The 14139-nt window shown below is 44.4% G+C and overlaps 1 protein-coding gene across 2 annotated transcripts in view; it reads left to right on the top strand.

Annotated features, from left to right (window-relative positions):
* SOS1 (SOS Ras/Rac guanine nucleotide exchange factor 1) overlaps positions 1–14139 on the top strand; it is a 311664-nt gene that overhangs the window by 250014 nt on the left and 47511 nt on the right. For both annotated transcript variants that reach the window (XM_033937170.1, XM_033937172.1), the window contains one exon: positions 224–396. In XM_033937170.1, coding sequence (XP_033793061.1) covers positions 224–396 — 173 coding nt within the window. The remainder of the gene's footprint in view (positions 1–223; positions 397–14139) is intronic.

Genomic DNA, 14139 nt, shown 5'->3' with positions numbered 1-14139 from the left:
TCCTGGTGGACCTACAGACGCTTTGGTATTCAGAATATCCTCAATGAATATACATGGGTTGTATTTGCACCTGTTGCCTCCATTGCCTGCAGCTCAGTGTCATGCATGTTCATTGTGGATATCTTAGTTGTGTTTCCCGAAGAAGACTGATAGAAAACAAACTTTCAAAATCTAAAAATGCTAATGCATGCAATTTGATCATATATATATTTTTTCACATTAGGGATTTATTTGACTAATATCTTGAAAACAGAAGAAGGAAACCCTGATTTTCTGAAAAGACATGGAAAAGAACTTGTAAACTTCAGCAAGAGAAGAAAGGTGGCTGAAATTACAGGAGAGATTCAGCAGTACCAGAACCAACCCTATTGTTTGCGAGTAGAACCAGATATCAGAGTGAGTTTAGATTATCTGCCACATAAGGCTTGGTTGGAAGGAATCTGTTGTGATATTGTGTTCCTTAATTTACACGTGGGTAATTTTCATTGTGGCTCTCTTACAGAATTTGTAATATTGCAGAAAATAAAACTAGCATTCCAAAGATTCCAAGATGTGCTGCTTTTTTTTTTTTTTAGGTGTGTAAATATATATGTACTAGTCTTTAAGCCGGTTACATTAACGGGTGCTAGAATAGATGCGTCTGTCTGTCTGTGTTTCTTTATCTCTCTCTCCTTGGCCGCTGTCTGTATCGTTCTGTCTCCCCCTCCCCCCCGAGCAAAGCTGTCTGTCCCCAGCACACCTCCCCCCAAAGCAGCCCCCTTTCCCTATCTCTCCATGGCCCCTTCTGTCTCCCCCCCAGCACACCCCTCCCCCCAAAGCAGCCCCCTTTCCCTCTCCCTGTCTCTCCATGGCCCCTTCTGTCTTCCCCCCAGAGCAAAGCTGTTTGCCTCAAGCACACCCCTCCCCCCAAAGCAGCCCCCTTTTCCTCTCCCGCTGACTCTCTCTCTGGCCCCCTTTCTCTGTCTGTCTTTCTGGCCCTCTCCCTGCCCCTGTCTTTCTTTCTTTCTGTCTCCCTCCCTCCCGCTGTCTGTCTGTCTGTCATTTTTCCCCATTTCTCTGTGCAGCAGCATTTCTATCCCACTTCTCTATGCAGCAGCAACAGCATTTCCCTCCTATCTCCCCCCCTTTCCTGTGCAGAAACAGTAGCAGCATTTTCCCCCATTCCCCTTTCCCTTCTCTTACCTTCTCTTCCCTGCTCCGTTCGGCCCCTCCCCCTTCTTTTACTGCCTTGTCCTGCTCGATCTGGCTTGCTCCTGACCCTCCCACCGTCGACAAACCTCGAGGCTCCAGCCGCATAGGCAGCACTTTAAACACTCTGCTCTTCGGCCTTCTACTGCCGATTTCCTCTGCCGCGTCTGTCTCCGATGATGTCATCAGAGACGACGGCAGAGGAAATTGGCAGTAGAAGGGTGAAGCAGCGTGTTTATAATGCTGCCTACGCCGCTGGAGCCGGGAGGTTTGTGGAGGGCCGCTGGAGCCAGGTTTGGAGAGCACAGTCGCACGCCTTCAGCCACCGCATGCGCCCTGAGGTTTAGAATGTTGCCACAGAAGCACACCTCAGGGCGCCAGCGCTCACAAATTTTTAAGAGCGCATGCGCCTCTAGCTTTTTATTATTATTGATTGTGGCAGGGTCATGGCTGAGGAGCATTGAAACTAGCCAAGACCCCTGCCTAGCTCTTGGCTGAGTAGTTCCCTGGAGTGGCCTTAAAACGTGAAACTAAAAATAAACAACTGGGTGAGATTTCGTTTTTTGTTTTCATCCTTTCCCTTACCTGAGGGTAGCTATACTCTGTTCACATTAGCCCTTCCCTTGGGCTCCAAACACTGTCCAGGGCTCCAAACGCTTAGGAAAAATTAGTGCTTCAACAGTCTGTTTTCTTTGGTAGCAAACATGCAAAATGTCCAGCTTTCAAGTAGCTTCCACAACTGAAAATCTTCAGCAAAACTCTTTGTATCATTTCTTCCTGGGTCTGTGGCTCCCAGGTATTTTGTAACAATGCCCAGGCTTTTGGGCTTGGGATTCTCTCTCCGAAAGAGGTAAGAGCAAGGCTATGAGGCTTTCCTTTTGCTCATATTGGGCCTAATTTATCTCTGCCTGTTATCATCTGGAGTTCCATTCACACTTTTACATACTAGAATTCTTTTCAGTCACTCTTCCATACCAATTCTATTTACTCAAACTCTGTGCATACACCTCAACTGCCAGCTGGATATAGCACTATATTGAAATCCCCCCTACTGCACTAAGAAGTTCAGTGAGAAGGGACCTCTAACCACCCTTACAGATGAAACAGTCCCTCTCAAAATGAGTTCCTTGAATAAAGGTTTAAACCTTCTTAAGCACTGCACAGCCTTACCACACAAACATCCATTCCTTTGCCTTTCACACTCACTGGGGAATATCTTTATAACCACTACTTGATTTTGGCTATAATGGCTCCTATGAGCCCTGCTTTGATTCCCACAACATATCAGCTTCAGAGCTAAAACCCTCAGAGACATTATCATATATTTCCATATCCTCGGCTCTTAGAGACTCCTCATTCTTAGAATAATTAGATAACATTTCCTGATCTACATAGTTCTAGCTAGTCTCCAACTTGATTAATGTCTCTAGGGTTTTTTTTTTTTTCTTCAATGTGATGTTAGCAATCCATTTAGCTTTAGGATTCCTTTGCAGAGCAGCCTTGACAGTGTACTTCTACGTGTCCTCTGCTCTAGGTTTCCCATGAATGAGGTACCTCCTCCCTGCTCTTAGCTTCTCTGCCTGTTTAAACAGAAGCTCAGGTGCTCCTGAGCTGTGCTAGCTCTGCCTGCCTGTTTCTTAGCCCTTGGTTGCAGTTTAGTTTTCGCTGCTGTTTCAACCCTTCCCCCTCCTTCCTGCTTGTTCAAGAAAGGGGTGCTTGATTATGTTTATTCATTGTTCTTTTATTATTCAAGGACAAATAAGTTTTGGAGCTAGGAATGTTCCTATTTCCTAGGGCCTCTTCCTGACCTGATTTGCTGCTGCTCTTGGGTTCCCTCTTAGTGAAAGGGCAGGTTTCATGGTTTAAAGGCTGAAACCTTGGTGTATTTAAGGACTTTTGCCTTTTCCCTGTCACAGTATGTATATACCATATATACTCAAATATAAACCTGACTAGCACATGATTTTTTGATGTGCATTGGATAGTTGATCTATTATTTCTCAGATACCCTAAGGCAAGCCTTCTGCCAAAACATGGCCCATGTTGATTTTTGTAATAAACTGTATTATCCCAGGCCAAGCGGGCAGCATATTCTCAAATGTGGGTGACGTCATCCACGGAGCCCCGTAGTGGATAGCCTCGCAAGTAGTCTTGCTTGAAGAACTTTCAAAAAGAACGTAGGTTGTGCGTCTCCTGTGAGGTACCTCAGTTCTCGTTTTTCCGCAGAGCCAAGAAGTACCTGTTTCTCAGCTCTGCCCATCTTCGAGTTCTGCCTTTTCGCACCGCAGCTTTTCTTTTCTTTTTAATTGTTTATTTTGGTAGTCGCTGTGTTTATTTTTTTCATCGGTTCTCGTTCGGCGGGGCTTGGGCTCAGGCCCTGCCGCCGACCCTTGTTTGGCTGCTACCATAATTTTTTTTTCTATGTCCCGGCCTCTTACGGGTTTCAAAAGGTGTAGCAAGTATAACCGGGCGATTTCTCTCACCAACCCGCATCGTTGATGTATTAAGTACTTGGGACCCGAACATGTCCTGAGTCCTGTCCGCGCTGTGCTACCCTTCAAAAAAGCTCTCCAGAGACATTGTGTCCAGATCCAGCAGCTCTTTGGTTCCATGGAGCCGTCTGCAGAAAAGGCCTCGTCAGCCAAGACCTCGACCTTGAGCAAGTCGCCCTCATCCATGAAGGCCTCATCTGCTGTGCCTCTTAAGGTCTCGTCCTCAGGCAAGTCTGCTCTTCCCTCCGCAGGTACGCTAGCTAAGAAGCCTCCAGTTGAGTCTCAGGCAGTCCAGGCAATGAGTGCAGTCATGCCAGCCTCTATGAGACCTCCTCCGAAGCGTGGCTCCTAAAATAGGGAATACTCATCCTCGAGGTCGCCCTCTGTGGAGCGTACTGCTGCACCTTCTAGACCAGAGTCATTGGTCTCGGTGCCTGTCTTTGAGGACATGCTGCAAACCATATTGACCAGGCAACTCACCTCTGTTTTTGCCAAGCTTGCCCCTGCCTCGACCCTGCTTTCTGCGAGCCAGTCTGAGCATACTGTCAAGGCACAACGAGCAAAATCTGTTAGGTCTCGGCCTTTGTCCTCCAGTGACTCCTTGCCTCGTCCTTCCAGGTCCAGGTCTCCGGCTATTCAACCTGCTCGAGAGGTGGAGGAGAAGCCTCGATCGAGACCCCACTCGAAGCAGAAATTTTCAAAACCATTTTTTTTCAGACCCCCCCCCCCTCCAAGTTCTCTCATAGGTTTTAACAGTCTTACTCACTGTTACCTGTGCTATGGATATGCTGCAGCTTTCCTCCGTTCTAAAAGTAGCTGGATCTGGGAGAAAAAAATCACTGACTCAATGGAATTGTCCTCAAAATGTTGAAATCTTTGGGCTCAAAACATTGTGTTTGCTTCTTTGTGGCTATACAGCTCATATAATATAACAATGTAACTCATAAGGTAACTTCTCTGCATTAATGTTGAGGAGAGAATGTTACTGATGACATGATCATGTTTAGCCACAGAGGCTGTTTCAAGGTGCACTCTTTGGGCTGCCAGTTGGACTGAAGTCCGATGGATCTTTAACCCCATGGACCTGTGCATGCAAAAGGGGGGAGTGAAACGCAGCTGGCACCCTGAAGAGCCTCCTACGGATGCCTAACAGCCTGTGCTCAAGCCCTTGCAACCCAGTAGGCAAGCAAAGCTTCTAGAGCCGATCCCAGAGCTCCACCAAGGTTTCTGCAGGCTGGCTGGCTAATAGATACCACAGAAGGATTGGCCTGTCAGCTGAATATCTCAGTCTTCTCCTCCAATCTAGGAAGCTCTGAATACCAAAGGCTGCTAAAAATCTTGAAAAACACACCAAAAAAAGAAATATAAAGAGCAGATCAGAAAGATTCCTTCCAGCTTGCGTGTAGAAGGAAAAACTGAAGGGGGCAGCAGAACTCTTTGATGGAGGAGGAGGAATTGAAAAGTTGGAATGGATTCCTTCCGCAGAGCTCACAAGCATGGAAAGAATACCCTACAGCCCAAAGATCCTGAAGATTGGTCTGTTTGGAGAGTATTTGACTTCACTTCAGCTGCAGTGAAAAAAACTCACAGGCATGGCACTTCAGAGACTGTGAGTACAGTTACATTATTTCCTACGGGAGAATCGAGGAAAGTCTGATGACATTTTTAGTAGCTTCTGCAGGTAGGGTTCAGGTCTCCCACTTCCAAAATCCCTATTTCAGCATTTTTCTATTTTTGTTTGTCTCCTTGGGCCGTATTTGGCATGATTTTCCTGGCTGTAGCCATCTTGGATTCTATCAGTCTTTTTTTCTGCCTCAAAACCCCTTAATTTTGCATAAAATTGATAGGGATGGACTCTTCAACCCCCTAATCTGCGAGCCATGTTCTTTTGGCCTGGGCCACACATTGTTTTGCAAGCTCTTATTCATGGACTGAGAGTGTTTTTTATAAGTTTCAAGTTTATTAAAATTTTGATAAAATGCTAATCATAAATTCTAAGCATTGTATAATAAAAAAGGGGAACATTTATCATACTATATAATGACTGGACAATACATGACAGACAATACAAAACAAGAGGAAAGTGGGGGGAATCTACTGGTATTGCTTTTGGATTTTTATAAGCATACTAGCTGATGACCCGGCGTTGCACGGGTATTTAATTATAGCAATAACACTGTAAATGGATTCAAATAAAGATACTTTATAGTGGTGAATGAATGCAAGTCTCACTGGAATTAGCAATCTCTTAAACTGAAAGGGAAGATCTGTTGGAATAAGTGGCATCCAAAAGTTTCAGTATTGATTTAAACAACTCAATATGTGGAAACTCAGGTTGAAAAGAAACTCCATGCAGTTTTTTCCCGGTTCAGAATGGAACCTGTGTGCCTAGTTCAGCATATGTGAGTACTCATGTAATGTAATAACATTATGAACTGGGGTGCATGAAGGAAACAGTTACAAACACAGTTAGAACATACAAACTCTATATGTATGGTGTCCGTGGTAGAATAGAAAAGATGTCCCTAGTGGTTATAGTGTCATATAAAGTGTTTTATAGTTGGAATTACTGTGAGAATGGCAGCTTTTTACATCCTTTCCATTGACATGAATGGATGAAATAAGATTTTCTGTTTGTAGCTCCGCCCACATGTGCAGGTGGGCCGCGAGACCCCCAGAACATATCACCCCAGGTAGTTGGAATTACTGTGAGAATGGCAGCTTTTTACATTTTTTCCATTGACATGAATGGGTGAAATCTGATTTTATGTTTGTAGCTCCGCCCACGTGTGCAGGTGGGCCGCGAGACCCTCAGAACATATCACCCCAGGTAGTGAGGGATCTGCATACCAAGTTTCGTTCAAATCGGTCAAGCCGTTTTTGATTTACTGTGAGAATAGCAGCTGTTTACATTTTTTCCATTGACATGAATGGGTGAAATCTGATTTTCTGTTTGTAGCTCCGCCCACATGTGCAGGTGGGCCGAGAGACCCCCAGAACATATCACCCCAGGTAGTGAGGGATCTGCATACCAAGTTTCTTTCAAATCGGTCAAGCAGTTTTTTAAATACTGTGAGAATGGCAGCTTTTTACATTTTTTCCATTGACATGAATGGGTGAAATCAGATGTTCTGTTTGTAGCTCCGCCCACGTGTGCAGGTGGGCCGCGAGACCCCCAGAACATATCACCCCAAGGTAGTTGGAATTACTGTGAGAATGGCAGCTTTTTACATTTTTTCCATTGACATGAATGAGTGAAATCTGATTTTCTGTTTGTAGCTCCGCCCACGTGTGCAAGTGGGCCGCGAGACCCCCAGAACTTATCACACCAGGTAGTGAGGGATCTGCATACCAAGTTTCGTTCAAATTGGTCAAGCCGTTTTTGAATTACTGTGAGAATGGCAGCTTTTTACATTTTTTCCATTGACATGAATGGGTGAAATCTGATTTTCTGTTTGTAGCTCCGCCCATGTGTGCAGGTGGGCCGCCAGACCCCCAGAACATATCACCCCAGGTAGTGAGGGATCTGCATACCAAGTTTCGTTCAAATCGGTCAAGCAGTTTTTTAAATACTGTGAGAATGGCAGCTTTTTACATTTTTTTCCATTGACATGAATGGGTGAAATCAGATGTTCTGTTTGTAGCTCCGCCAATGTGTGCAGGTGGGCCGCGAGACCCCCAGAACATATCACCCCAGGTAGTTGGAATTACTGTGAGAATGGCAGCTTTTTACATTTTTCCATTGACATGAATGGGTGAAATCTGATTTTCTGTTTGTAGCTCTGCCCACGTGTGCAGGTGGGCCGCGAGACCCCCAGAACATATCACCCCAGGTAGTGAGGGATCTGCATACCAAGTTTCGTTCAAATCGGTCAAGCCGTTTTTGAATTACTGTGAGAATGGCAGCTTTTTACATTTTTTCCATTGACATGAATGGGTGAAATCTGATTTTATGTTTGTAGCTCCGCCCACGTGTGCAGGTGGGCCGCGAGACCCCCAGAACATATCATCCCAGGTAGTGAGGGATCTGCATACCAAGTTTCGTTCAAATCGGTCAAGCTGTTTTTGCGTGATCGCGGCACATACACACATACATACACACATACATACCTCTGATTTTATATATATATATATATATATAGATTGGCGCCATCTATTGGATTTTATCAATATAACCCTGAGGAAGACTTTTCAAGCCGAAAAACGGACTGTGTTGGGGTCCAGTATAAAAAGGATTAAAGACTCTCCATAAAGCTTGCCTTATGTTTTAGCCATTTCTATGTATTTGTTTTTACCATTTATATGTTTTCAATAAATTGATTGTTGTTGAAGTTAATGTGCGGTATCCCTTCCCTACTTTTGTTGTTTAGGATGTAAGACACCATATTGGGCTACCTATCTCAACATATAGCTTTCTGGGACTCAGATTGCTTGCCCAGCAGGCAGGGGTTTTGTAATCCTTTTTTGAATCATTCTATTTGGCTGTGGTGCAAGGTTAGGATACTTTACCTAGGTGCTTAGAAATTATCTTTTCTTTCACCTATACCTGTTTTGTCTGCCTGGCCATCACCCTGGGATCCCAGAATCCTTTCTCTCTGGGGAAAATAGGGGCATCAACTCAGTCAGTTTGTTATACATGATAATGGGGTTCTGAGATCCTTACAAGATCCACAAGAGAGATGTTGCATTCCCCACCAGTAATATTATTTATATTTACAGTTATATCATCTGCTTTATAATTCCCCATTGAAGACCTGGTTAACTAATAAACTGACCTCATTTGAGGAGCTAATATGGGGGTGGTGGGCATGATGACATAAATTGATTTCCAATCTTTATGATCTATTGTTAGTGCAAAGTGGGACTCCATTGCTACCAATGGGAAATGGATCTGGGCATATCTTTTACACCTCTGGAATGGGCTGATGTACCCTCCGAGTGTCAGCAGGCTTGGTGGAGGGAAAATGTTATTGCTATGCAGACGTTATTGCTATACCAGACTTGCTAAATTTGGCATTGGACTTGATATATCTTGTTGGAGGGGATATGGGAATGCTAGTTCCTATTTTCATATTTAGTGGACCTGTCTGGTTATTAAAGCTATTTGGGATAGGTACTCAATTTCCGGGGCACAGACTTCGCACGCATGGGAGATTTCGTCCATCAGACGCTGCAGGACCAAGCGGAGACCGATGATGTAGAAGCTAAGTGGTTAACACTGAAATCAACCATACATGAAGCAACTAGCCGCTTCATAAAATCAGTAAATAAACGACAAAGAAACAATAAACCCCAATGGTTCACCGCGGAGATCTCGCACCTCATTAAGGAGAAGAAAAAAGCGTTTCTCTCCTACAAGCGCACGGAGAAAAGAGAGGCAAAAGTAGGTCTACAGCGGTCAAAATGGCAGTTAGGGAGGCAAAACTTCGAGTGGAAGAAATTCTGGCAAAAAACATTAAAAAGGGGGACAAATCCTTCTTCAGGTATATTAGTGACAGAAAAAGGAACACAGGCGGGATAGTACGCCTTAGAAGACCGGACGGAAGTTACGTGGAAGCAGATTCCGATAAAGCCGAACTACTGAATGAATACTTCTGCTCAGTCTTCACCTGTGAGGCACCGGGACACGGTCCGCAGTTGAAGGCAATACAAAGCACAGAAGACCCGTTTCAGAATTTTGAGTTCACACCAGGTGAAGTTTACAGTGAACTGGCAAGACTCAAGGTGAACAAAGCCATGGGACCAGACAATTTGCACCCAAGAGTGCTCAGAGAATTGAGTGATGTCCTGGCGAAACCGTTGGCTGAGCTATTCAATCTCTCCCTAAGTAAGGGGAAAGTTCCCCTGGACTGGAAATTAGCTAATGTCGTTCCTCTGCATAAAAAGGGTTGAAGGGCAGAGGCTGCGAATTATAGACCGGTGAGTCTCACATCAATAGTGTGCAAACTCATGGAAACACTAATTAAAAGCAAATTGGACACGATCTTGAATGAAGGGAATCTTCGGGATCCCAGTCAGCATGGATTCACCAAGGGTAGGTCCTGCCAATCCAATCTCATCAGCTTCTTTGACTGGGTAACAAGAAAGTTGGACTTGGGAGAGTCTTTGGACATCGTGTACCTGGACTTCAGTAAAGCTTTTGACAGTGTCCCACACCGCAGGCTGCTAAGCAAGATGGAATCGATGGGGTTAGGAGAGACACTAACTGCATGGGTCAATGATTGGCTGAGTGGCAGACTTCAGAGGGTGGTGGTTAATGGTACCCTCTCTAAAACATCGGAGGTGACCAGTGGAGTGCCGCAGGGCTCGGTCCTGGGTCCACTCCTTTTCAACATATTCATAGGGGATCTGACTCAAGGGCTTCAAGGTAAAATAACACTATTCGCCAATGACGCCAAACTATGTAATATAGTAAGTGAATGCAGTTTACAGAATTATATGGTGCAGGACCTGCTTACATTGGAAAGTTGGTCCTCAACCTGGCAGCTAGGCTTCAATGCTAAGAAATGTAAGGTTATGCACCTCGGAAGCGGAAATCCATGCAGGACGTACTTCTTGAACGGAGAAACTTTAACTAAGACTTCAGCAGAACGAGATTTAGGAGTAATCATCAGTGCAGACATGAAAACTGCCAATCAAGTGGAGAAGGCTTCATCTAAGGCAAGGCAGATATTGGGTTGTATCAATAGAAGTTTCGTCAGCCGAAAGCCTGAAGTCATAATGCCGTTGTACAGGGCCATGGTGAGACCTCATCTGGAGTACTGTGTGCAATTCTGGAGGCCACATTACAGTAAAGATGTGCGCAGAATTGAATCGGTTCAACGGACGGCCACCAGGATGATCTCGGGGCTCAAGGGTCTCTCGTATGAAGAGAGACTGAACAAATTGCAGCTCTACACTCTTGAGGAACGTAGGGAGAGGGGAGACATGATCGAAACATTTAAGTACCTCACTGGACGTGTCGAAGTGGAAGATGATATTTTCTTTCTCAAGGGACCCTCGGCCACAAGAGGGCACCCGCTCAAACTCAGAGGCGGAAAATTTCATGGCGACACCAAAAAGTATTTCTTCACAGAGAGAGTGGTTGATCATTGGAACAAGCTTCCAGTGCAGGTGATCGAGGCAGACAACGTGCCAGACTTTAAGAATAAATGGGATACCCATGTGGGATCCCTACGAGGGTCAAGATAAGGAAATTGGGTCATTAGGGCATAGACTGGGGGTGGGTAAGCAGAGTGGGCAGACTTGATGGGCCGTAGCCCTTTTCTGCCGTCATCTTCATCTTCTTCTATGTTTAGATGTGCTATATTATTTACTTCTAAATTTAATATCCAAATAACCTCAGAACCATCTCTCTTTTTGTTGAATCTGCCACCAGTGACTGTTCCAAATTATGCTGTAAAGATTTTATTACCCTGCATAGCAGTGGTCAAGAGAGAAACTGTGAGGTGACAGAGAACTTCCTCGATGCCTGATATTCACCTATTATATCAGCTTTTCTGGGATCCTTTTATATGAGTAAACTTATAGCTGTTAAACATGGTCAAGCAACACAATTTGCAAAAACCTGGGCCCATTTAGTTTTCTATTTAATTCTTTAAAATTGAAATTGCCTGTCAGTTTCTTGGATACAAATTGATATAGTATGTTTTAGGGGGAGGGTTGAAATAAAGGTAGGGGGTTTGAGGGGTTTTTCTTGTATAGTGTTGGGAGGGATGTGTGTGATTTGGTGTTATTATTTGATATTGAGAATTTGATGATATCTTTGTATTTTTTTTTCCAATTCTTTATTCATTTTTTCATCTTACAACAAGTACACAATATTATATCATTAAAACTTTACACATCACTTGTATTTCTTACTAATGTCATCATAAATATATAAATTATTCCCTCCCCACCCACCCTTCTCTCAAATATTTCAATCAAAAATATCATACAAATATTATAATCTTATTTATTGATTAACCTTTAAATAAAACTTTATACCATCCCCCATGTCTAGTCATTACAATAATTTGCCAATGGCCCCCCAGAACTTATTAAAATTATTATAATTCCCATTCTGTAAATCAATTACTCTTTCCATTTTGTAAATGTGGCACAAAGAATTCCATCAGAATGTATAACTAAGATTGTTGTAATTTTTCCAGTTATTGGTGATATGTTGCATGGCGACTCCTGTCATTATCAATAGAAGTTGCCCAATCCTCTTTTAAAGATAAACAAGCTTGTATCTGGGACCTAACAGATTTTGGAGAAGACTGATTTTATTCTGATCATCTTTTCACTATGTATAAGTGCAAGTGCTAAATTCAGCAGATACCTGCGTAACAAGAGCCCTGCCGATGTTCAGCCACTGTGTACTACCCTTTTGCAAATATGTGCTTTGTAAGTTAAGTGGGTATTTGCAGAATAGCACGTAGGCAGAATGTTTGCAACATGTGTATGTATGCACATTCACACACATATGCCATTCTAACATTTATACATGCAACACAAAAATGTGAACGTCTAGATCAGTGTTCTTCAACCTTTTTACACCCGTGGACCGGCAGAAAAAAAAGAATTATTTTGTGGACCGGCAAAACTACTAGGACTAAAATTTTAAAACCCCGTTTCCGCCCCATCTACGCGAGCTCGGTCCCCACAAATCATCTGATCCCATCCACACAAGCCTCAGTTATGATTTTATATTGAATGTATTTTATTAAAGTATAAAAAGAAACAATATTCTGTACAATTGTCATTTTATAAATACAAATAATTCAGAGCAAGGATCAACAAAACCCCTGTCTCCCCTCCCCTTCACATATATCCCCTCTACTATCAAGAAAACTGAACAAGCCAAATTATTACAGAATGCTACACAGAAATATCATGCTAACCGAATACTGCAGTCACACATGACAGGAATAGTTTTAGGGGAGTGCAACTAGGGCAACTGCCCCCTGGTCAGAGAGCGCCCTAAGCCAGCTGAAAGCTAAAGAAGCACTTCCTGGGTTTTGCAGTCCCCAGTTATGTCTAACACCAGCTCTAGCAGGATATATATTTCAAATCTGATATATTCTAATCACAAAATAGAAATAAAATTATTTTTTTCTACCTTTTGTCGTCTCTGGTTTCTGCTTTCAATCTTCTTTTCACTCTCTTCCTTCCAGTGTCTGCCCTCTCTGTTTCTTCAATCCAGCATCTGCCCCTTCCATCCACTGTCTGTCCTCTCCTCCTTCCATATGGTATCTGTCTTCTTTCTATGCCCCTCTCCCCTTTCCATCCAGCTTGTGCCCCCTCTCTCCTTTTTACATGATTCATTCCAGCTTCATTGCTCTCTTCATTTTTATCTCTCCTACACCAGATCTATCATTATTGTCCTTCTCTGCTTATTTTTCTGCTGACCCCTTCCTATCATCAATCTCTCTACTTTATCATGCCTGTGTCTCCCCTTCCCCTCCTCTAATCTCTCTGCCAGCTGTTTCCTTCCTTTTTTCATTTTCCCTTCCCTCCACCTCCTGTCCAGCAGTAACTCTCTTCCCTTCCTCCCCTCCCAGCAGCATCTCTCATTCTCCCTCTCCAGTAGCAGCTGTCCCTTTTTTCCCTTGCCCAGCAGCTTCCCAGACTCCTTTCCCTCCTCCCCTCCCAGCAGCATCTCTCCTTCTTCTTCCCTCCAGGTCCAGTAGCAGCTGTCCCTTTTTTTCCCTTGCCCAGCAGCTTCCCAGATTCATTTCTCTCCTCCCCTCCCAGCAGAATCACTCCTTCTCCCTCTCCAGTAGCAGGTGTCCCTTTTTTTCCTTGCCCAGCAGCTTCCCAGATTCCTTTCTTTCCTCCCCTCCCAGAAGCATCTGTCCTTCTCCCTCTCCAGTAGGAGCTGTCCCTTTTTTTCCTTGCCCAGCAGCTTCCCAGATTCCTTTCCCTCCTCCCCTCCCAGAAGCAATTCTCCTTCTCCCTCTCCAGTAGCAGCTGTCCCTTTTTTTCCTTGCCCAGCAGCTTCCCAGATTCCTTTCCCTCCTCCCCTCCCAGAAGCATCTCTCCTTCTCCCTGTCCAGTAGCAGCTGTCCCTTTTTTTATCTTGCCCAGCAGCTTCCCAGATTCCTTTCCCTCCTCCCCTCCCAGAAGCATCTCTCCTTCTCCTTCTCCAGTAGCAGCTGTCTCTTTTTTTTCCCTTGCCCAGCAGCTTCTGATAGTGGCTTTCTCCCCTGCCAGCAGCTCTTCTTACTTCCCAGCGCAGCGATTCACGAAGGCAGCTTCGGGTCCTTTGTTGGGTCGCGCCGCTGGGGAAGGAAGTTGCATCATCAGAGGCAGCTGCGACTCAGCAAAAGCCCCGGGGCTGCCTTCGCGAATCGCTGCGCTGGGAAGTAAAGGAGAGCTACAGAGAGGGGAGAAAGCCACTGTCGGAGGCTCCCCAAGATCTCTCTGGCCCAGCGCAGACTTCAGATGTTGATCTTCCCGGCCCTGCGCGGAC

Source organism: Geotrypetes seraphini, chromosome 3 (assembly GCF_902459505.1).
Source record: "Geotrypetes seraphini chromosome 3, aGeoSer1.1, whole genome shotgun sequence".
NCBI lineage: Eukaryota > Metazoa > Chordata > Amphibia > Gymnophiona > Dermophiidae > Geotrypetes > Geotrypetes seraphini.
The sequence above is the reverse complement of the archived record's forward strand: the minus strand, read 5'-3'. Positions and strand labels throughout refer to the sequence as shown.